Source organism: Pogoniulus pusillus, chromosome 17 (genome assembly GCF_015220805.1).
Source record: "Pogoniulus pusillus isolate bPogPus1 chromosome 17, bPogPus1.pri, whole genome shotgun sequence".
Taxonomy (NCBI): Eukaryota; Metazoa; Chordata; class Aves; order Piciformes; family Lybiidae; genus Pogoniulus; species Pogoniulus pusillus.
The window spans coordinates 20,934,872-20,958,997 of record NC_087280.1 but is presented as its reverse complement, the minus strand read 5'-3'; the positions used below and the strand labels follow the sequence as shown (position 1 = coordinate 20,958,997).

Here is a 24,126-nt window from a genome sequence, read left to right as displayed (position 1 = left end):
CCTTTTGTTTCCTGTTTCTGCACTTTGGTTTTGCTCTCATTTCTTTCCTCAGTGCCTCAGCAGAACGTGTCAAAGGAGCAGGGCAGGTTGCAGGAGCACAGCAAATGCTATCACCTTTCTGGGTGTATCCTGCCTCTCTGCACATCACCATCTGCTCTCACATCTAAAACCACTGCCAAAGTGTCCTGAAGCTGGCAGAGAGGCTGTGCTGCTTTGCTTCATGGGGTCCAGAAGCTGGCAGAGAGGCTGTGCTGCTGTGCCAAAGCTCAGTTTCCCAAAGGAAAGATAAGTTTAAAGGAAAGGGACAAAACAACCCATACTTTTAACTTTAAGCAGTAATGAACCTGCAGCAGTCTGGGCTATCCACTGCCTGAGTCCATGCTGATTACCAGGGATGTGTTTGTGCTGCTCTGGGTGTTCGTCAGCTTAGAGCAATTCCATTGTTTGGAATACAGTTGCTGGGAGCAATTAGTCTGAATCACTCCCTGCAAACACACTGATTAATTTGGACTTTCTCTGTTTTCAGGGTATCTGCAATTAGATCATTAGTCCTTCAAATTTATTAATTATTGTGATGTATTAGGCAACTTTTCACACTTGCCTTTGAAAGGCGTAATCATGGCTAATTTGCAACTGCTAAGAACTTGGATGGTGCTGAGTACTCATTTTGATGCTGTCTGGATCCCATGTAGCTCTGCCTACAAGGGCTGGTGCTGCAAGCTTTTGTCTGTGCCAAAACCAGTTTCTGGATGTGCAGAGTGTGTGTCTGAAACTCCTCCTTTTATACAGTGATGCTTGTGAGCATCCCTCTGGGACTGGCCGTGGTAAATGGCTGCACTGAGGTAGGAATTTCAGCCAAATAAAATTAGTTCAATCAAAAGGAATTAATCCACAGCCACCTTTGGTAAATTAATGGTAGGAAATACAGGATGGCAGAACAGAAGGAGAACACACAGGACCCAGAGACTGTGCAATGACTCTTCTTTTGTAGGTGATGATGATTTAGCAGATTTCTTACACTATTCAAGCTTTATTAGTTGTCAGAGCTGAGTCTTGGGGTGAAAACTGGCCTGCATTAATTAAATCATAGAATGGTTTGGGCTGGAAAGGACCTTAAAGATTATGGTAGCTCCAGCTCTGCCATGGGCAAGGACACCTTCCACTAGACTAGGTTGCTCAAAGCTCAATTCAACCTGCCCTGCAACACTTCAAGGGAGGGAGCACCCACAGTCTATCTAGGCACCCCCTTTCTGTGCCTCACCACCCTCACAGTAAATAATTTCTTCCTTATATCAGTTCTAAACCTGCTCTCTTTCAGCTTTAAGCCATTACCTCTTCTTACTTCTTTTATCACCACATTCCCTGCTAGACTTTATCCAACTTTCCTCTATGCTCTCTTTGTGTAGTGGCAGGCCAAAATGAGGGTCTGTAAGGCACTGATTATATCTTTCTGAGATCCCTATAAGGAGCCAAAGACTTAAGAACACAAGAAAGTGCATTAATTTGCACCAAATAGTACTGTCTCATAACACAAACTCCTTAGTGCAGCCTAGCAGTATTAATGTACCTTCTGCCCTGGCCTAGTGCTCTCCAGCGTGTTCATACCTGAGCCCTGTAATGGGAATACACCATTCAACTGGACTGATTATTGCTACAGGCAGATCATGGAATCATAGAATCAAGCAGGTTGAAAGAGACCTCCAAGATCATCCACTCCAACCTAGCACCCAGCCCTGGCCAATCAACCAGACCACGGCACTAAGTGCCCCATCCAGGCTTTGCTTCAACACCTCCAGGGATGGTGACTCCACCACCTCTCTGGGCAGCCCATTCCAATGCCAATCACTCTGCCAACAACTTCCTAACAACATCCAGCCTAGACTTTCCCCAGCACAACTTGAGACTGTGTCCCCTTGTTCTGTTGCTGGTTGCCTGGCAGAACAGACCACCTCCACCTGTCTACAGCCTCCCTTCAGGTAGTTGTAGACAGCAATGAGCTCTGCCCTGAGCCTCCTCTTCTGCAGGCTGCACCCCCCCAGATCCCTCAGCCTCTCCTCACAGGGCTGTGCTCCAGATCTCTCACCAGCTTTGTCACCCTTCTCTGGACATGTTCCAGTATCTCAACATCTCTCCTGAATTGAAGGGCCTAGAACTGGACACAGTACTCAGGGTGTGGCCTGACCTGTACTCTGCTGAGTACGGGGGCAGAATAACCTCCCTTGTCCTACTGGCCACACTGTTCCTGATCCAGGCCAGGATGCCATTGGCTCTCCTGGCCACCTGGGCACACTGCTGGCTCATCTTCAGCTACTATCTACCAGCACCCCCAGGTCCTTTTCCTTCGGGCTACTCTCCAGCCACTCTGCCCCCAGCCTCCTGCCCTGCTTGGGGCCATTGTGGCCAAAGTGCAGAACCCCACTTCTGACTCTGTTAAATCTCATCCCATTGGTCTCTGATCTGTTCCTTGTGTCATTGTGTCCCTAACATACATCAATGGTGTTTTGGAACAACCTTGCAGTTTTTCTTTGTTCCCTGAGCATTTTAAAAACGCTGTGTCTGAAATCTCTTGCGTAGAACATCCTGCATCTGCCTCTCTTTCATTCTAATTCTCAGCTCAGGCTTCCCCCACCTCCCCTCCTCTTTTCCCCCCCATCAATTTTGGGCTTACGTACATTCTTCACACTTCTCTGCTCTTTGGGGTTTATGAATGTTTTTGTAGTGATAGTTTTTTCATGCTTTGCAGGGTGGTTTTGTTTGTTTCTTGATTTATCTTCCCTTGGAACCTATTGGCAATGCTTGTTTCCAAGCAATGTTTCATTTCCATCTGGCCACATAAAACTAGCTGGGCACAAAACTTCCCAAAATTATCTGAATTTCCTGCCAGCAGAATACTTCTTTTTTTTTTCTCTTACCTCCTTCTTCCCCCTGATTTCCCCTTTTAGCCTTGATCTCTGCTATTTCACTACAAGAATATAGTGCTTTTCCACTTGAAAGGAGAAGTGTCTGTTCCATTTTAAAATGCCTTTTAGTCCTCACTGTAAATAACTTCACTAATTCTATTTCTAGGCAGATTTGTAGAAGAGAAAATATTCTTTACATGCACATAAAATAAACCCTTCATTTCCTCCTTCAGATTAAAATCCAGCTTTTAAACACACACACACAAACCCTTTAAGAAGGTTTAGGTTATATTTCACACTGTTCTTTGATTTCATTATTCTGGGTTGGGTTTTTTTTTCATCCAGGACTTTTTAGGCATCTTGGTAATAATATGTAAGTAATGAGTCTTGTTTCATATTCTACATTTCCAGTAAGTGTACTCCTGTAAAATAGTGTGTGGCATGAAATTATAGCTGGGTTTGTGTGGTTTGGGGTTTTCTTTTCTAGTGATGAAGGAAGTGTGTAGGAGTATTAAACGCAGCTGATGGGATCCACCTCTCGGTAGCTGCTAGAGGGCAGCAGTATCCATTTAAAAACACCATTAACAGTTTCTTGGGTCTAAGCCTTCCCCTGCTGCTCAGTCCCAGCAACTTCTGCTTACTGAAGCTTGTTGAGGTTTTAGCTGACGTTTAGTCTGCTAGCACCCGTTGCTTTTTTTGAGTGATAGGAAGACGTTAGAAGTAAAATAGGTATTGCATGCATTCAAGGGAGCATCGATGCTGAGAAGTGTGGTTCTTTCCCTACCTGGAAAACAAGCCACAGAATCACCCCTGCTTAGGGTCACCAAGTTCAACCTAGAACCCTACTCTACAAGATTCACCTTAAACCATAGCCCTGAGCACCACATCCAAACCAACCTTAAACACACCTAGGGTGAGTGACTCCACCACCTCCCTGGGCAGCTCATTCCAGTCCCTGAACACTCTCTTTGTGAAAAACTCTTTCCTAATGTCCAGTCTAAACCTCCCCAGCATCAGATTGAGGCTGTTTCCCCTTGTTCTGTCTCCAGTTCCCTGTGAGTAGAGCCCAGCAGCAGCCTTTCCACAATGTCCCTTCAGGTGGTAGTAGACAGCAATGAGGACTTCCTTCAGCCTCCTCTTCCTCACACTAACCATCCCCAGCTCCCTCAGTCACTCCTCATAGTATTTATTCTCCAGGCCCTTCCCCAGCTTCATTGCCCTCCTCTGGACCTGCTCCAGCACCTCCACATCTCTCTTATATTGTGGTGCCCAGAACTGAACACAACACTTGAAGTGTGGCCTCTCCAAAGCCAAGTCCAAGGGGACAATCACCTCCCTCTTCCTGCTGGCCACAGTATTTTTAATCCCAGCCAGGCTGCCATTGGCCTTCGTGGTGCCTGGGCACACTGCTGGCTCATATTCAGCTCCTATCTATTACAACCTCCAGATTCTTTTCTGCCAGGTTGCTCTCCAGCTGCACTGCCCCAAGCCCGTATCATTGTTTGGGGTTGTTGTGACCTAAAAGTTCATATGATGGAATCATAGAATGGTCTGGGATGGAAGGAACCTCCAAAGGTCATCTCGTCCAGTGCCCCTGCAGTCAGCAGGTGCATCCTCAACTAGACCTTTTATAGAGGTTGTCCTTTCTTTTTACTCTTACTGAGTTTGATTGAGGCTGAGAAGCAGAAAATCCTGATTGCTTTATGTATTATTTCCATATATTTTGCTGTCACAACCTTGTTGTCATTGTGTAACATTTACATTGACCTCAAACCATCACACATTGCTTTTCCCAAGAAAAGTGTTTGTCTTGGCCTAAATTGTCTACTGATTTCCAGAACTGGTCTTCTTGCATTGCCCCATTGCCATTGCTACAGTTGGTGTGACTGAGTTGAATAGATTCAAGTCTTGCATTGTAAAAGGGCCTGAGTGCATGTGCTGAAAAGTTGTCTTGGCTGCCTTCACTGGGAAATGGCTCCTGAAAAGGCTAAATTGTAGATTGTCTCTAGCAAATAGTTGGTTACAAGACAGAGTTCAAAGAGTGGTGATCAGCGATGCTAGGTCCAACTGGAGAGCTGTAACCAGTGGAGTCCCCCAGGGATCAGTGCTGGGTCCAGTCTTGTTCAGCATCTTCATCAATGACATTGATGAGTGGACAGAGTCTGCTCAGCAGGTTTGCTGATGCCATCAAACTGAAAGGCTTGACTGGTACAGCTGAAGGCTGTGAGGCCATCCAGTGAGATCTGGACAGACTGAGAGCTGGGCACAAAGGAGCCAAATGAGGTTCAACAAGGACAAGTGCAGAGTCCTGCATCTGGGAAGGAATAATAAACTGCACCAGTACAGGTTGGGAGGTGATCCAGCGGAGGACTACGAGGACGATGAGGGGACAGGAGGGCATGGCTTATAAGGAGAGGCTGAGGGACCTGGGGCTTTTTAGTCTGGAGAAGAGAAGACTGAGAGGGAATTTAATAAATGTTTGTAAGCATCTGAGGGCTGGTCAGGAGGGTGGGGACAGGCTCTTCTAACTTGCTCCCTGGGATAGGACAAGGAGCAATGGATGTAAGTTGCAGCACAAGAGGCTTCACCTCAACGCGAGGGGAGAGTCACAGAGCACTTGAACAAGCTCCCTAGAGAGGCTGTGGAGTCTCCTTCTCTGGAGCCTTTCAAGGCCTGTCTGGATGTGTTCCTCTGTGATCTGTGCTAGATGGTATGGTCCTGCTCTGGCAGGGGGAATTGGACTCGACGATCTCCTTGGGTCCCTTCCAACCCTTAACATCCTGTTAGTAGATCCAGACATACTTCCTTCAGGTCTTGAATCCAGAAGGCCTCCAGCTTTGAACTCAAAAGCAGTTAATAGTTTGCAGTCTTTGCTGTTCATCCTGTCAGGTGAGCCTTGCCCACCTGGCTTATTTTTTATTCCCTGTCTCCCTTTTAAACTTGTTTTTATTATCTGCATGTAATCTAGGGTGTCTTAAAGACAGAAATGGATACAATGATGAAAGGAGATTGCACAGCCCTACGAGAAGCAGCTGAGGGTGCTGGGGTTATTCAGCCTGGAGAAGAGTAGGCTCAGGGCAGACCTCATTGCTTTCCACAACTACCTGAAAGGAAGTTGTAGCCAGGTGGAGTTGGTCTCTTCTCCCAGGCAACAGAACAAGAGGATGCAGTCTTAAGCTGTACCGGGGCAGGTTTAGGCTGGATGTTAGGAAGAAGTTCTTCATAGCAAGAGTGATTTGCATTGGAATGGGCTGCCTGGGGAGGTGGTTGAGTCCCCATCCCTGGAGGTGTTTAAAAGAAGACTAGATGAGACTCTTAGTACCATGGTTTAGTTAATTAGAAGATTTAGGTGATAGATTGGACTCGGTGACCTCAAAAGTCTTTTCCAACTTAATTAATTCTGTGATTCTGTGAAGGAGGTACAGGGACTTTGCCCAACATCCAGTGAGCAACTTGAGGGGCTCCTTGGAAAGCCCCCAAAAGATCTGCAGTGCCATACGCTTTCCTCCTTCCCCCCCCATCATTTCTCTCCTGGCCATCCAGGTTCATCCTAGTGATGTCCACTGAGCCCTGGTGCACACCATCTCCTACCACAGAGGTGCAAGTCCATCTGTTTGGCAGCATGGAGGCATCGTTTGTGCGATCGGGGAGCTGCCGACCCCTTTCCGCCGCCTGCCTAGTTGAGATGTTCCCCCGCTCTGACAGGCAGGCAGGCAGGCTGGCGAGCGCCGCCGGAGCCCGCGCCCCTCCGCAATTATCCTCCCTCACAATTAACACTGATGCTAACTTGACACCTTTCCCTTGCTTGGCTTTTGTAAACCATCATCCCCTTTCCTTCCTATTAATTCCCGGCGTTAATATTCTCCCCTTCCACGCGAGTGCCGCCGCTCAGCCGTGAAGCAGTGTGAACATTCTGGAGCTGTCAAGATAGCGAGGGATTACCCAGGCTGCCTTGCTGGAGTAAGTGACACCACTGAGGCCCTGGTTTGAGATGTTTATTTTGAGAGTAAGCTGACAAGCATGAAGGCTTGATCCCAGAGTAGCAATCTTATTTAATTAAAGGCCTCTTTTTATTGGAGCTTTTTCTTGCTCGCTCCTTTTGTTTTCTCGTACATATATATTTAGATCTATATTTAAATACTAATATCCTTAAGTACAAACATATTGAAATAGATATTCACTTAATAAACGTGTGTGTATAAATGTGTGTAAATATATGTAAATATAAAGGAAGGAATTCTTCCTGTATAAGAATGATGGCTAAAGCCTGGCTCACACGAGCAGTCCCGGGCAGCCCTTCCCCCTCTTTTATTTTCCTTTACTAAATAAGAGTCTGGAAAGCTTTCAGGGCAATAATGCAATTGGGATGCTTATTTAGTGATAATCTTCTTGCTTTCCATCCTTGTGAAAGGGCCTGGAGTTTTATACTTGCAGTTGTTGAACCCTCTGGCTGTTTCTCTGTCTCCTCTTTCTCTCTCAGTTTTTCAGGTTTTGCCCTCATGGAATTTATGTACCCAAAGCAGAAGAGTTCTAGTTGTAGCCCACCTGCCTCCATCACCCTCCTCATGTTTTTATTTCATCAATTAGATGCCCAAAGCAGAAGAGTCCCAGTTGTAGCCCACCTGCCTCCATCACCCTCTTCATGTTTTCATTTCATCAATAGATGCCCAAAGCAGAAGAGTTCTAGTTGAGCCCACCTGCCTCCATCACCCTCTTCGTGTTTTCATTTCATCATTATATGCCCAAAGCAGAAGAGTTCTAGTTGAGCTCATCTGCCTCCATCACCCTCTTCATGTTTTCATTTCATCATTATATGCCCAAAGCAGAAGAGTTCTAGTTTTAGCCCACCTGCCTCCATCACCCTCTTCATGTTTTCATTTCATCATTATGTGCCCAAAGCAGAAGAGTTCTAGTTGAGCCCATCTGCCTCCATCACCCTCTTCATGTTTTCATTTCATCAGTTGCTTTCCTTCTCTCAGCCAGTGGTTATTTCATGCACAGAGTAGGTTGTGGACATTATTATTACTGCTATTATTTTTAATAATGCAACTTATTCCTGCTTACCCTGGAAATGGAAAGCAAGGATTAGGTTTTGGTGGATATTTTTTGTTATTCTCTTGGGTTTTTGTTATGTTTTGTTTCTGTATTTGTTTTTTTTTTAATAGTTATTTAAGAAAATAAGAGCTGTGCTGTCATTTCTTAACTCCTACATCCTTTGAAGGCTGCTGCTCACAGTATGGGGCCCATGATTTATCTGTGTGTTCCCACTCATAGAAAATGTGCTGTACCTTTTATATAAGAATATAATCATAGTTCTAAGAAGGATTCTGGGGAAAGGACTAGTCCTAACCCACTGAAAACAATGAGAAGCTGCCCTCTGATGTCTCTGGCTTTAGATCAGGCCCTTGTTATTCTCTCTTAGAGGAGAAGAAAAAGAATCTTCTTTTAAATTCACAGCATTCTGGGGAGTTGATTTCAACAATCATTCCTCAGGGAAAGGGTCGGCTGCAGGTAGCGTTTGAAAACCAGCTGATGTTTTCAGCTGGCTTTCTGTGAATGAGGCACCCTTGTGCAGAATTGGTTAGGGTTCTGCAACCTTTCACTTTTGAAATGAAAACACAGTAAAAACTTTCTCTAATTCATAAAACCAAGTCTGTGTGGCCCAGGAGCTCAGCTCTTTACTCTGGAATTGCAGATAGTTGCTTGCTTTGAGTCAGTCTGTCTTCACACAATGCTGCTCAGAGCTTTGGATGTTTAAATATGGATTTTCCACTTTCTCACTGTTTCCCCAAATTCCTGACAAGACTGAGTTTTGGTCCTACACTGAGTTATCCTGAACTGCCACACACTTGTCAGCCAGTATGTCACTGGGGTTGGGGAGGACAGGCTCAGATTGTTTTCAAATGTGATGTCTGGTGTCAGATTTGTTCTTTCAACAGTGTGGCCAGTAGGACAAGGGAGGTTATTCTGCCCCTGGACTTAACACTGTGGCCACACCTTGAGTACTGTGTCCAGTTCTGGGCTACTCAATTCAAGAGAGATGTTGAGGTGCTGGAAGGTGTCCAGAGAAGGGCAACAAAGCTGGTGAGGGGCCTGGAGCACAAACCCTATAACGAGAGGCTGAGGCAGCTGGGGTTGTTTAGCCTAGAGAAGAGGAGGCTCAGGGCAGACCTCACTGCTGTCTACAACTACCTGAAGGGAGGCTGTAGCCAGGTGGGGGTTGGTCTCTCCTGCCAGGCACCCAGCAACAGAACAAGGGGACACAGTCTCAAGTTGTGTCAGGGGAGGTCTAGGCTGGATGTTAGGGGGAAGTTGTTGTCAGAGAGAGTGATTGGCATTGGAATGGGCTGCCCAGGGAGGTGGTGGAGTCACCATCCCTGGAGGTGTTGAAGCAAAGCCTGGCTGAGGCACTTAGTGCCATGGTCTGGTTGACTGGACCTGGCTGGGTGCTAGGTTGGACTTGGATGATCTTGGAGGTCTCTTCCAACCTGGTTGATTCTATGATTCCCTGCCTGCAGCCGACGCTGTAGGCTCAGGAGCAGCCGGGACTATCACACAGCACTATCTAATGAAATCCATCTATTAGGAGGGACTTTTAATTCCAAATACAAGGTATAATATAGACAATATTGATTATGACAGATGGATGGCATCTGAGATTGGTTAATTACAAATACTACTGCACCTCAGTTTCTTTTCTTTCCCTTATTTGCAGCTTGTGAGATTCTTTTTTAACCAAGTCTGTATGCATTCCTAAATCTACTACCTACTTAAATCCTTTGTGCACCTTGTTCCTCTGGTTGTATGGGTCCTGCACAGTGATTGGTGTTAGTACAGGTGCTGCTGCTTTAATAACAACAATAAAAAGTCAATTCCCTCTTCTGTGCTCCTTTTGACAGCTGCGAGTATTTCTATTGCTGCCGAGTGGCACCAGCTTCATGTTCCATCCATGGACATCTGCTCCATAAAAAAATGTGGGCCATCATTGCCATGCCAAATTGTGCCACTTGGATTAAAAAATGCCTTACCTGAATATTGGTTGTTGTCTTTATGGAGTTTCTTCTGTGTGTGTTTTTTTTTACCCAGAGCTGGTGGATCATGTCAGTGTTTTTTTTTCACTGAAACTGAAAATGTTGAATTTCAGCAAATTGGCAGGTGATGGCAGTGATGAAATCCTCAAAGGGTCTTTTATCTATTGTGACTGGTTCCTCTCTAGCTCCTGTCCAAGCTATGATGCTTTTGAGTTTTGCTCTTTTTATATATTCTTAGTCACAGGATGATGCCATGGTCTAGTTGACTGGATAGGGCTGGGTGCTAGGTTGGACTGAATGAGCTTGGAGGTCTCTTCCAATCTGGTTGATTCTATGATTCTCTTTTCCACACTTTAAGTTGTTAGCTGAGCTGTAAAGAGCCCTGCCTATGTTTGCCCTATTCCCAAATTAAAATGCCAATTAAGTTACTAAAGAGTAATTAATGTTCTTTAAGAATAACTCAGCAGAGATCAAGCAAAATGAAGACTTTTTGTTGCCTGCTTTCAGACAACTCTGTGGTTCCATTCTGGAGATTTCATAGAATGGAATGATAGAATTATAGAATCAACCAGGTTGGAAGAGACTTCCAAGCTCATCCAGTCCAAACGAGCACCCTGCCTTATCCAACCAACCAGACCATGGCACTAAATGCCTCATCCAGGCTTTTTTGAACACCTCCAGGGACAGTGACTCCACCACCTCCCAGGGCAGCCCATTCCGATGCCAATCACTCTCTCTGCCAACAACTTCCTCCTAACACCCAGCCTAGTCCTCCCCTGACACAACTTGAGACTGTGTCCCCTTGTTCTGTTGCTGGTTGTCTGGCAGAAGAGCCCAACCCCACCTGGCTACTTTCCTGTAGGAAGTAGCAATTTTTACATGTATAAAACGAGTCATTACCATTTGTTGTTGTTGCTTATTGTTTTATGGAAACAATTTAAGCTTGGGGGCATGCAAATCTATCTACTTTATTAATTATTGTAGGTACAAGTGACCCATATGTGAAGTTTAAACTGAATGGGAAGACTCTATACAAAAGTAAAGTTGTCTACAAGAACCTCAACCCAGTTTGGGATGAAACTGTTGTGCTGCCTGTACAGAACCTCGATCAAAAGCTCTGGATCAAGGTAGGTTTTGGGTTTAGATTTATTTCTTTTTAATGATAGATTTATATATATATATATATATATGAGTGATTATTTTGAGCTTTAGAAACTTACTGATTTTTTTATTCACTGTGGAGGTCGAAGAGTTTCAACAATTCCAAATTAAAGTGCGCCTATGTCTTTTCCAGACTTTACTCTTGCGTTTTACTTGCTGGCTCCAAAACCCCCCAGCTGAAATAAAACTCCTTGACATGGTTGTGTTTAAAGCTGTGGAGCAAAATTCTGCTTGCTCCCCCTTCTACACTTGTGCAAGCTCAGTGAAACCAGCAGTGGTTTCATAAGCACGTTTTAAGAGTGCGATTTGGCTGGGTGGAACAGAATTATTGCCTGGGATGCAGCCGTGACAAGTAGCAAAGCCTTTTCTCATTATGAGTAACGTTACAGTTACCAGAACTGCAAGCTACCAGTTGTGAGCACTAATTGCTAAAACATCTGTAGCCAGAAGTACCTGATTTTCATGCAGCATTTCGTTATGCCATCGTGCTGAGCATAAAGGAACAGGCACGATCCGTAGCGGCACACATCGCTCTGTTGACATAATATGAAGGGGATACTTTCCAAATGCTGTTTAAATATTTAGTTAAAAATATGAATTAAAGCAAGGAGATGGAAAATTATCCCTGAATTATATCTAGGCTTTGATCTCTCAAATACAAAATTGAACTGAAAGGGCTGAGCATTTCTGTTCTTTTATTGGTTGGCTTATGATGTGAAAAAGCAGAAATGTGATCATTTCTCCCACTGGACAGGGCTGGGTGTTAGGTTGGGTGAGGCACTTAGTGCCATGGTCTAGTTGATTGGATAGTGCTGGGGGATAGGTTGGACTGGATGATCTTAGAGGTCTCTTCCAACCTGGTTGATTCTATGATTCTGTTTGTTCTGTTTTACTACCAGGTGTACGATCGAGACTTAACCTCCTCAGACTTCATGGGTTCGGCGTTTGTAGCGCTTGCTGAGCTTGAACTCAATAGGTAATACATCTACTTAATTAAAGGTTACTAATGCAGGTAAATAGTGAAATGCTTTTGCTGTAGCTTGGGATTTGTCTCTTCATGCAAAAGCATTTTGATGGATTGGTGGGAAGTGCATTTCGAAAGGTTTCTCTTGAATAATCCTGTAAATGCCTATTTTTATCCAGCATTGTGTACTGGATTTGAATCCAACCTGGATGGAGCCCAGTTCAGCAGAAGGCACCCACTGCTTTTCACATCTAGGAACAAGAATGAGAGTCTCATATGTGGCATTGTTTAGGGAGAGCTGCACCAGAATAATTTATGGAGGTGAAGAAGAAGGGAGGGAGAAGGTTGAGACCCCTTCTCAGCCCTACATAGATGGTGGTGGGCATGGGAGTGGTTTGTCTGGCAGGCTGTGAGCACCCTGTTTCCAGTCTTCCCCACCCCCCGCAGCCATCCATCCCCACAGCAGCTCATCTGGCCCTGATTTAGTACAGAGACAAGCCCTGTGCCTTTTGTCTGCTGCTGCTTGGTCTCAATGTAGAGCTGGAAGCCAGGAATTCAAGTTTTAGTTCTCTCTTTCATACTCCCTTGCTGTGTGGCTATTTTTTTTTTGGAGCAAATGAGCTTTCCCTGTGCAGGAGTCCAACAGCCCCTGTGGCTGCAGTGTGAGCTGCTAGAAACATTGATGAGTTTATCCAGGAGAGAGTGCTACCAGGTAAATGCCAGCATTCTCTTTTTTGGAGGGCAAATAGTGTCACAGAGGGAGGTTAAACACAGGCAGGAGAAAGGCAGAACACAGGTCTTGGGAGGGGAATCTAAGCCATTAATATTAGAAAATTCACTTGGGTGAGTTTTTTGGTTGCACTTCCTTCCTGCACAGTGGAGGCAGTAGCAACTTAATTCAGCGTGCATCTGCACACGGAGAGTTAAAAACATGCAATCATAGAACCAGTCAGGGTTGGAAGAGACCACAAGGATCATCTAGTTCCAACCCCCCTGCCATGGGCAGAAATACCCTACCCTAGAGCAGGCTGCACACAGCCTCATCCAGCCTGGCCTTAAACACCTCCAGGCATGGGGCTTCAACCACCTCCCTGGGCAACCCATTCCAGCCTCTTACCACTCTCATGCTCAACAACTTTCTCCTCATGTCCAGTCTGAATCTCCCCACCTCCAGCTTTGCTCCATTCTCCCTAGTCCTGTCACTACCTGGTAGCCTAAAATGTCCCTCCCCAGCTTTTTTGTAGGCCTCCTTCAGATCCTGGAAGGCCACAAGAAGGTCACCTGGGAGCCTCCCCTTCTTATAAGGAGCCTCCTTCTTCTTCTACCATGAAGCAATGTTATGTAGTTGCTAGTCTGCACTATTAGGTGGGGGGGTATATTTTGTCTGAATTCATAAGGAACCCTCCAGGCTTCCCATTTTAACATTTCAACTCAATATGGGCAATTTCAGGCAAGAAGCTGAAATTTGCACAGCTCAGCCTGACCTTTAATAATCAACTCGAGTTAACTGGAGTCAATAAATGCACATTTGTGGTTGTTGTGGTTTTTTTTTTTGCTTGTAGAACTACTGAACAGGTTTTAAAACTGGAAGATCCCAACAGTTTGGAAGATGACATGGGAGTGATTGTATTGAATTTGAGTCTAGCAGTCAAGCAAGGAGACTTCAAGAGAAATGTAAGTGACACAGGAAAACAAATGTGTAGCTGGAGTGGCTGTGTGGAGAAAAGAGGCAAAAAATGCTGGCATGATCAGATTTATTGGGAAATGCCACCTTTGTTTTTCATCCTTTGAGACTCAATATTGAAATGGAGATTGATCACATCTTCAAAAACAAGCCCAATGTGTGCCTGGGTGAAAGCTGTGTAGACAACAGCAGCCAGATGCCTCTCTCTTGTGTAGAATCATAGAATCAACCAGGCTGGAAGAGACCTCCAAGCTCATTCTACCTCAGTATGTGTGTCCAGTTCTGGGCCCCTCAATTCAAGAGAGATGTTGAGGTGCTGGAAGGTGTCCAGAGAATGCCAACGAAGCTGGTGAGGGGCATGGTACACAAACCCTATGAGGAGAGGCTGAGGCACCTGGGGTTGTTTAACCTAGAGAAGAGGAGGCTCAGGGCAGAGCTCATTGCTGTCTACAACTACCTGAAGGGAGGTTGTAGCCAGGTGGGGTTGGTCTCTTCTGCCAGGCAACCAGCAACAGAACAAGGGAACACAGTCTCAAGCTGTGCCAGGGGAAGTATAGGCTGGATGTTAGGAGGAAGTTCTTCACAGAGAGAGTGATTGGCATTGGAATGGGCTGCCCAGGGAGGTGGTGGAGGTGTTGAAGCAAAGCCTGGCTGAGGCACTTAGTGCCATGGTCTAGTTGCTTGGATGGGGCTGGGTGCTAGGTTGGACTGGATGATCTTGGAGATCTCTTCCAACCTGGTTGATTCTATGTGATCAGTTAAAAGTGTCATGACCACGTTCAAAACATCCTTGTCAGATTTCTATATCAATATTATGAGGTGGCTTTTATCCAGAATGTGAATTCCCTCTCTGACTTGTGCAAGAGTGGCATATACAGGAAGGGGGAAAACAAAGAAATGAAGTTAATTTTATTTTTTTTTGCTGATGAAATTTAGCCAAAAGAACCTCAAGGATTCTTCTGGGATTTTTGAGGAAGGCAATGGCTGAAGTGGACCTAGCCAGTGAAAGAGAAAATTGGTTTAAAAGGAGCAGCTTTTGGTACTCTTGGGGTGCTTAGTTAACAGTCAGAGTGCAGACAATAAGAGTTGGTGCTCACTGAAATGCTGGGTTTGTTGGTTTTTTTTTAAAGGCAATGTTTTAAGCCCTCTTATTTCAAATGCAAATTGCTCAACCATTTCCAGTGGAATCAGAACAGCAAAATGGTTCTGTACCCATTAGCACTTAGCAGCAAGGTGATTTTTTCCCCCCTCTTTTTCTTTTTGTTCCTTTTAAAATTACCTTTCTGTACAACCAGATGGCACCAAAAGTCGAAGCCATGTTTCTTACTAATGGCTCTGGCTCCTTCCACTTTTTATTCTTGATTTTTAACTTTCTTTTTTTTTTAAATTATTTAAAATTTCCTCCTTTTGTTTTGGATGCAATGCAGGTATTTTGAGTTGGTTGTTACATTCCATGAGGGAATGGAGGCAGATGAAGTGAAGGGCTTACAAGAAAGCTTCACAAAGGGAGAGATGTTTTAGGCTGTCAGGTAGCAATAGGACTGGGGGGAATGGAACAAAGCTAGAAATGGGGAGATTCAGACTGGATGTTAGGAAGAAGCTCTTCAGCATGAGGGTAGTGAGAGCCTGGAAGAGGTTGCAGGGGAAGGTGGTGGAAGCCCCACCCCTGGAGGTGTTTAAGGCCAGGCTGGATGAGGCTATGGACAGCTTGATCTAGTGTGAGGTGTCCCTGCCCATGGCAGAGGATTTGGAACTAGATGATCCTTGTGGTCTCTTCCAACCCTTATTCTATGCATGCAGCAGTAGATCCACCTCCCTATTTAGTCTCCCTACTTAGTAATCAGCTGTTAGTAATAGATTGTTAAAGCTTCTGTTGGAACTGTTTTACTAAACCTTTTCACTATTTCACTCATTCTCTTTCTCTTCTCTCTGGATTCTCTTTGGTGTGATGGTGGAAACTCATGAATAGAGGTGGTCAAGTCGGAAGAAGCGAACTTCATCCAAGGTAATCCATCTTTTATCTTAAAAACAACGAAGTCCTCTCCCAACATCTTTGTGCCATCTTCTGAAGCAAAGTGTAAATATCAGAAAGCTCTGAATCATAGAATCATAGAATCAGTGAGGTTGGAAGAGACCTCCAAGCTCATCCAGTACAACCTATCACCCAGCCCTAGCCAGTCAACCAGACCATGGCACTAAGCGCCTCATCCAGTCTTTTCTTGAACACCTCCAGGGATGGTGACTCCAACACCTCCCTGGGCAGCCCATTCCAATGGCAAATCACTCTCTCTGTGAAGAACTTCCTCCTAACATCCAGCCAGTAGGATTATTTTATTTGATTTTTTTACCTATTTTTTTTAATGGAATGAGAAATTGCTGCTGTTTTCCTGTAATGTAGGCCCTATTATAGTGGCTAGAGCCAGTGACAGTAAGATCCCATTCAGCAAAGAGCTTTGGAAAGACCTTGTCTTTGATGAGGAAATAAGTGTAAATACATTAAAAAAAAAACAGTAGCTATGGGAAATCAGATCTGCTCAAGGATACCTGAAAGGTGGCCAGTAGTTGGTGCTGGAGCTGAACTGTGTGTCTCCTAGATCCTGGAGTAATGGTTTGGGTTGCTTTTTATCACTTGGGGAACTTGTGAGGCAATATTTCTTCTGGTTGCTCTTGTGAGTGTGGACATTCCGTTTGGTTTTGGGATGGAGGCAAGCAAGGAGTTTTCATTATCAGCAGTGTAACAGGGTTTCCAAGATCTGTGTGTTGCTACATATCTACAGAACTTGGTTCCCTTGGTCTTCTATAGAACAGAACAGCATAGGATAGAATAGAATAGAATCAACCAGGTTGGAAGAGACCTCCAAGCTCATCCACTCCAACCTACCACCCAGCCCTAGCCAATCAACCAGACCATGGCACCAAGTGCCTCATCCAGACTTTTCTTGAACACCTCCAGGGACAGTGACTCCAGCACCTCCCTGGGCAGCCCATTCCAATGCCAATCACTCTCTCTGGCAACAACTTCCTCCTAACACCCAGCCTGGACTTTCCCCACCACAACTTGAGACTGTGTCCCCTTGTTCTATTGCTGGTTGCTTGGGAGAAGAGCCCACCCTCCACCTGGCTACAGCCTCCCTTCAGGTAGTTGAGGTCATATAGTTTTCATCCAGAACAGGCCCCAGTGGATGTCCATTGCACTATTTGGAGATTATCATTAATGTTTCATTTCAGGTGTTCAGAAAAGCCTGGATGAGGCACTTAGTGCCATGGTGTAGTTGATTGGCTAGGGCTGGGTGCTAGGTTGGACTGGATGATCTTGAAGGTCTCTTCCAACCTGGTTGATTCTGTGATTCAAAAATATAGTAGTTTGCAGAAGGAACAAAGTCCAAGACAAGCAAAACCCACACTGATCATTCAGTTCTCAAGACTCTGACTTCTGCCTCAGCATGTTTTAAATTTAAAAGGAGGAGATGCTGGAGCACAGAGCTGAGTTAGAAGCAAAAGTATTGTTTAAAAGAGGAGGGGAAAAAAAACTCAGAGCTGCAACCCTGTGCTCTATTCTGTTCCAGTCACTAGAGGGTAGGAGAGCTTCAGTTCTTCCCAGGGAAGAAGACACAGTTCATGCTTCGGTGTGATCTCTAAAGAAAAGCTTTGTGACCATCCAAAGGCAGTAAAAATATTTCCCAGCATGCGCTGGAAAAAAATCTGACAAAGCAGTATTTCCTAGTTTATTGATTCTGCTACTGCACTAAAACACCACTGCTGTACATCAATAACCATCTTTAGTTAGGAAACTCTGGTCTGGGGAAGCAGTACTAGCAGTTTGTGGCAGAACATAAAGGCTGGGAAGAAAAATTGTGTGCATGGGGAATATAGGTGTCTAGGGAAGGCACAAGAGGTTACAGAAGAATAGCCAGAGACTGTGATGGGGGAGAAAACAGTGTTGCTGGACGAGATAAAGACACAGGGAAAAAGGAGGGCAGGGGAAATGGAGAGAGCTCTGTAACAGATAGACAAACTCGTCTCCTTTTTTGGCTGCTGAGCTGGCTCAGGTTGATTGTTGCAGGAGAAAAAGGCTTTATACTTTCCACTTGAGCAGCCGAACTGAGGCAGATGGAAACTTCATCTCTGTAGGTTTAGGTAAATGAAGGTTTTGTGTTTGAAAGAGTTTCCATGGTTTGGTGTTTTTCCTTTGTTTGTTTGGGGTTTTTTTTGGGTTTATTCTGATCTATAGCTGACCTCTTCTGTAATATTCAGCTTTTCTTCTGCACAGGGAACATATTCTTCTACACAGGGAAAATTGTAAGGATGGACAAAATGAGTCTAACATGCGCTGCTTTTGTAACTGTATGGCCCATATGAAAGAAATCTGTTTATACCTCAAATATGGACATTTTATGTTATGAGGTACCTCTGTGTCCTGAGTGAGTCTTTTCACATTGCTTTGGGGAGATTCTGACTCCCTAAATTCCCTCCACTTAGCACCTCTGATGCTGTTAATACTTGATGCAACTCCATGCCAGACTGGTGAAGGTGTTCAGATGTGTTGCTGTAGATGCTGTGCCTTCTTTGTGTGTGTTCTTTGAGTTCCTTTGGTTTTCAGAGAGGAAAAAGCTGTGTTTCAGACAACAGCAAAATGAACAGCAGTACCAGATCTTCAGTCTAGCTGCAGTTGGCTGACAGTCATCATAGATAGTATGCAGGAAAGATTCCAGCAACCAAACATTGTCTTTTAAATCATTTTGGTGCAAGAGCTGCTGAACTGGATGATTTAACTATCTGTTGATTACAAAGTGTATATATATATATGCTTTTCCCTGCTACTAGAAGGGAGTCATCACACTTTTGGGTGGACTCCCAAGACATGGGCAGCACATCCAGATCCCTCATTTTTCATAAGAGCTGAGAACAGTATTGTCCTCTGTGGGAGCTGTCTCCAAGAGGGCTGCTTTCTTCTTTCTCATGGAATGTGGCACAGCAAAGGGAAGAGGATGCTGTTAGGCACTATTAATGTTTGCATTTGTATCTGTGTATTGGCAAGCTCTCCCCTCTTTTCTGTTTCTCTTTCTGGAGCTATCTGGGGTGCAGAGGGAGTTGGTAGCTGTCTCTGCTGGAGCCCAACACGCCGCTGCTCAGTAGCCTTGTTTGTCCTGGGTGGCTTGAGCCTCACCCTGAGTGCCCTGCACGCTATTTCCAGCATTTGTACAGCTCAATAAGCTTTGAGTGTTGAACATCTATGAAGCAAATAAGCAGGTTTGCTCGGGGTGGATTGACCCGCAGCAGTTGAGTTCTGATACAAAAGTGACGCAATTGCCACCTTGATAGCCTAAGCTGATTGAATAAATTGGCTGAAAGGCTGACTGGACCCAAGTGCATCTCAGTGGTGGGGGAAAATCCCTCAACTCTCCTCTTTCTTCCTTTTTTTTTTCTTCTCTGCTTGGGCTGTTAGGTTTCATTTTTGCCTGCCTCATTGTATTTGGCTTCCTCCCACAACACCCTGTGGGCAGCGAGGCTCTCCAAGCGCTCTGTGGAGCGGAGGGACTTGGTTGCCACAGGGTCACGCGTCGTGGCGGCAATCTCCTGTCGGTTCACTTGCCTTTCTCGCTGCCCTCTTCTCTTTCCCAAGGGGAGGCTGCCTCTGCAAAATGGTTTCCCTGCCTAATGAGGAAGGGTCCAAAGAGTCTTCTTGTTTGTGTGGTGTTGTTTTTTTCTCAAATGGCAAATTACATGGCCCAGTTTTGATGGTGACCTCTTCACAGGGACTGCAGCAGGGTTTCTGTTGTCCTGTCTCATCCTTTTAAATGAAAGATGGGAGAGATGGGCTTGCTTCACACTTGGCCACCTCGCTGTGTCATTTAAATGTACGATTTTTCTGCGTCTCTTTATTGCTTCAAAACCAAGTTTGAACTTGGGGCACGTTACGTGTGTGTGTCAGGAGAAGTGACAGATTTGAAAGCAGCCCTGATGCACCAGAGGGGATTTTCTGGCTGCCTATAGAGGGAGATTACATACAAATGGTGCTATCAGGGAGACTTGAGCTCCTAGAGGACTTTGTGAAGCTGGGTCAGTGAGCTGGTTCTTTCCCTTCAAACTGCATCATTCACATTTGTTTCATGCATTTGGCTGTGTGATGGCAGAATGTGTCCCACCTGCTCGTTCTTGTCCAGCTTTCTTTAAACCAGAACCAGAAAGTAGTAAAAGCTGAAAGTTGAAGAGAGAAGTTTTTTATATTAAATTTGAAACCAAGGACTAGGTTCTGAAAGTGGTGTTGTGAGCATTGTTTCTAGTTTTCCTGCCCAGAGACAGGGGATGTTTTCTAGATAAATGTTCTTTCCAAGCAGCAGGGAGAAGAACTGTCTTCCATTCCTCATGTGGTAGAGTCCTGCTCTGTGACCAGGCCACACTTTTGCTTCAAAGAAGGTTACTTCCCTGATGTTGCTCAGTCCCTAAATCTGCAGTGAAAGTAGGCTCTTAGACTTTAAACCCATCTGCTTTGTTTTTCTGGATGTACTTGTGCTTATTGTTTTCTTTCTGGCTGGCTTGTTTGAGGGATGCTTTTTGTTCAAGTTGTTATCCATTTTACAGCAGTGATTAGCTCCTAACGGTGACCTTTTTGGTATCCCTGATTGTTTGCACACAGAGTCCAGCCAAAATCCAAGCTCTGTCTGGAGACAACCTCTCAAATTCTAGCCTCCAGGCTATCTTGATTTCAGAAGTAATGAAGGATGGGAAGGAATAAGGAAATCTGTCCTGTGTCTTGTGCTTGGGACATGTGCCAATTCCATCCTAAAGCATGTGTTTCCAAATTTCCAGCCCTATAGCCTGATTTGTGCTTCAGCCAACTGTTCTATACCTCTGCAAGGCACCTTTGCTTCGGTCTGGGATGTAGCCAGAGTGTGAGCTGGCTGACTGGAAAGAGTGTATGGGAAAATATAGCAGGAGAAGCCTGAAGGACCTGGCATCCAGTCTGGGAGCACAGCTGGAAAGAGCTCTGGTTCAGCAGCAGGAGGAGCTGAAGTACTCAAGTGTGGAGGCGTTCATAGCCTGGGAGGTAACAGAGGAAGGGAAGAGCTGAATAGATAAAAACGCTTGAAAATTGTCACTGATTAAGTAGTTCTGTCCTCATTTTCTGGCCAGTATAGATATGAGCTTTGCCTTTTCTGGTCTCATTGTGAAGGCAGGTTAGTGCAGCAATGGCTGGAAGGAGAGCAAGTGTTTGTGGTGACATTTTTCAGTGCTTGTTTTGCTCCTGAGTAATGTTGGACTAATCGCTGCACTTCCCAGCTCTCTGCTGTGTAATGGCTTTGCCAACTCAGAGGGAGGCTGTGAAGTTTAACTCTGTGCAAATCAGTTTGAAACGAGTAGGTGCAAGGTATTGAAGAGGAGGTAGGAGACTTTTAAAATAAATAATGCAATATCATTTTCTTGTCACCTGGGAGACATTTTCCTTAGTGTAGGCTTCCCCAGGCAACACTAAAATTGAGTCATTGATAGTCCGGGTCCATGAGTCTGCCACACATCTGGGTTTGCCTAGATGTGCTTCCTTCCAGAAACTGCAAGTGGAATCTGAGACACTGCCTATTTGGCTGTGATTTCCATCGGGGTGGTCAGGGGAGCAGCCTGCCAGATAGCCAGGGAGGCTGGAGAGGGGGTGGCAGAGCACGCACAAAGTGATTCTTTGGTGTTCATGTAGATGATATGAGGCACAGGAGACATCCCAGACCTGCTGAGCACACACTGCAGCAATTACCTGGGCATGTGCAGGAAATCCAAAGCATTCCTAATGTGACAGGGGCATGAAGCAAGCAGCCTTCCTGGGCTCTGCTGCTCCATTTGGAGAGAGAGCCATGATGGTGGTAAAGCTGGGTTTGGGGGAAGCAGGAAGCAGACTGCAGCGCTGCAGATCAGCACTATGCCCTAAACCAGCTGCAAACATCTTGTTCTCTCTCTCCAGTGTGATGCTTTAAAGTGATGCTAGATCTCATCCAGAAAGTAACCAGGTCCTGTTACCTGGCCATCAGCATACCCATCATATGAGATGAGCACACAGGAGTTTTGCAGCTGTGCAGCCATCCTGAAAGGAGTTTCAAGGGGGCCGTTTGCTAGCGGCCACCTGTTCAGAAGGTCAGAGTTGATGCATTGCACTGTGTTCTAATAACGCCAAGCTGCAGGTGCTGTTTTTCCCTGGGACCCTGTGGAATCTGGAGTGGTTTGGGTACCTCCCAAACAGTCCTTTGAACTGTCAAGTCAGTGGCTAAAAAGGGTGAGGTTATGTATGCTACAGAACTTGGGCGGGAAGGTCCCCAGCACTGAGTGACTCCCTAAAATTCTGACCTTGTTGAAAAATGAAAAGAATCCAAGTTTGGTTTGAAAACAGAGTGATAACAACTGCCTTTCGTGTCTTTGAAGAGAGCTGGATGCTTTGTTTTGAAATGAAATTGTAACACAGATAATAAACTTGGTCCAGGATTGTTTTTTTTTTGTGTGAACTGACATCAAATGCCTCTTCCTCCTCTGAGGAAGGAGCAGAAGGGGAGGGAAAATCCTTGGTCCTAAAGCAGCAAGTACATCCCATCAAACATGACTGTGTTAAATACGAAAACGTTCAAAGTACAACTGAGATAGATAAAGGCTTTGATGGGAAGTGGATATTTCCCAGGGACTTTACAAGCAATAATCCAGATGTTATGGTGTAATGCAACGAGTGTCCATGGATAGATGTGGAGCTCAAGCCAAGCAGCGCCTGCTGTAGGCCTTAGCCCTCCACTCCCATGCTGTTACGCCATATGGAAGCAATCTCCAGGCCCCTTTAATAGCCAGCTTTGGATTCCATTTTCACAGGGCTCATAGAGCTAAGTGGAGCTGTTTTATGGACAAGTTAGATAGAAGCCTTTCCAAGATAAACATCCAATTCGAAATTAGGACATACCAAGCTGCAAAATTATTTTAGGGCATATTTCATGGAAGCACTGCCATTTTTCTAAGGCAATTGCCAGACTGGAGAATGCCCTTTGATCCCTTCTGGACATTACTCCCTTCTTTCTCCCTCCCTCCCCCCCTGGTTTTTTTTTGTCTTAATAAAAAGGATTTTGAAATAGTTGCAGTGTTTAGGGAGGAATATATCTGCCGGGACTTTGAAGTATGTCCATGGGAACAGTTGTGCTTTAGCTTTCTTTTTTTTGCCTGAAAGATGAACTTTAACAAGCATCAGCGAAGAAAATAAAATAAGGACAAAAAGTAAAATCAAAGTAAAGGCAAAAATAATACACTAAAGGCAAAAAGTAAAATAAAAGGCAAAATAAAGGCAAGAAGTAAAATGAAAGAAAAAAGTAAAATGAAAGCAAAAAGTAAAATGAAAATAAAGACAAAAAAATAAAGGCAAAAAGTAAAAGACAAAAAAAACCCTAAAGGCAAAAAAAATAAACTAAAGGCAAAAAGTAAAATGAAAGTAAAGATTAAAAAATAGAGGCAAGAAATGAAATGAAAATAAAGACAAAAAATAAAGGCAAGAAGTAAAATGAAAATAAAGACAAAAAATAAAGGCAAGAAGTAAAATGAAAGAAAAAAAATAAAATGAAAGCAAAAAGTAAAATGAAAATAAAGACAAAAAATAAAGGCAAGAAGTAAAATGAAAATAAAGACAAAAAATAAAGGCATGAAGTAAAATGAAAATAAAGACAAAAAATAAAGGCAAGAAGTAAAATGAAAATAAAGACAAAATATAAAGGCAAGAAGTAAAATGAAAGAAAAAATAAAATGAAAGCAAGAAGTAAAATGAAAATAAATGGAAAAAATAAAGGCAAGAAGTAAAATGAAAATAAAGACAAAAAATAAAGGCAAGAAGTAAAATAAAAGAAAAAAAAGAAAAGCAAGAAGTAAAATAGAAGAAAAAAAATAAAGGCAAGAAGTAAAATAGAAGGAAAAAATAAAATGAATGTAAGAAGTAAAATGAAAATAAAGACCAAAAAAGGCAAAAAGTAAAATAAAATATAAAAAATAAAGGCAAAAAGTAAAATAAAAGACAAAAAAATAAATTAAAGGAAAAAAATTAAAATAAAAGACAAAAAGTAAAATAAAGGCAAACAGTAAATAAAAGACAAAAAAAAAAGGCCAAAAGTAAATTAAAAGGAGAAAGAGAAAAAAGTAAAAGACAAAAAATAAAGACAAAATTAAAATAAAAGGCAATAAAATGAAGGCAAAAAGTAAAATAAAAGGAAAAAAATAAAGGCAAAAAGTAAAACAAAAGACAAAAATATAAGCTGAAGGCAAAAAGTAAAATGAAAGTAAAGGCAAAAAAATAAAATGAAGGCAAAAAGTGAAATTAAAATAAAGGCAAAAAAATAAAATCAAGGCAAAAGGGAGTAAAATAAAGAGAAAAAGTAAAATACA

At 43.9% G+C, this 24,126-nt stretch overlaps 1 protein-coding gene across 4 annotated transcripts in view; it reads left to right on the top strand.

Annotated features, from left to right (window-relative positions):
- MCTP2 (multiple C2 and transmembrane domain containing 2) overlaps positions 1-24,126 on the top strand; it is a 159,501-nt gene that overhangs the window by 41,923 nt on the left and 93,452 nt on the right. For all 4 annotated transcript variants that reach the window (XM_064158037.1, XM_064158035.1, XM_064158036.1 and 1 more), the window contains exons 6-9: positions 10,916-11,058; positions 11,992-12,068; positions 13,619-13,730; positions 15,710-15,745. In XM_064158037.1, the coding sequence (XP_064014107.1) occupies positions 10,916-11,058; positions 11,992-12,068; positions 13,619-13,730; positions 15,710-15,745 (368 nt within the window). The remainder of the gene's footprint in view (positions 1-10,915; positions 11,059-11,991; positions 12,069-13,618; positions 13,731-15,709; positions 15,746-24,126) is intronic.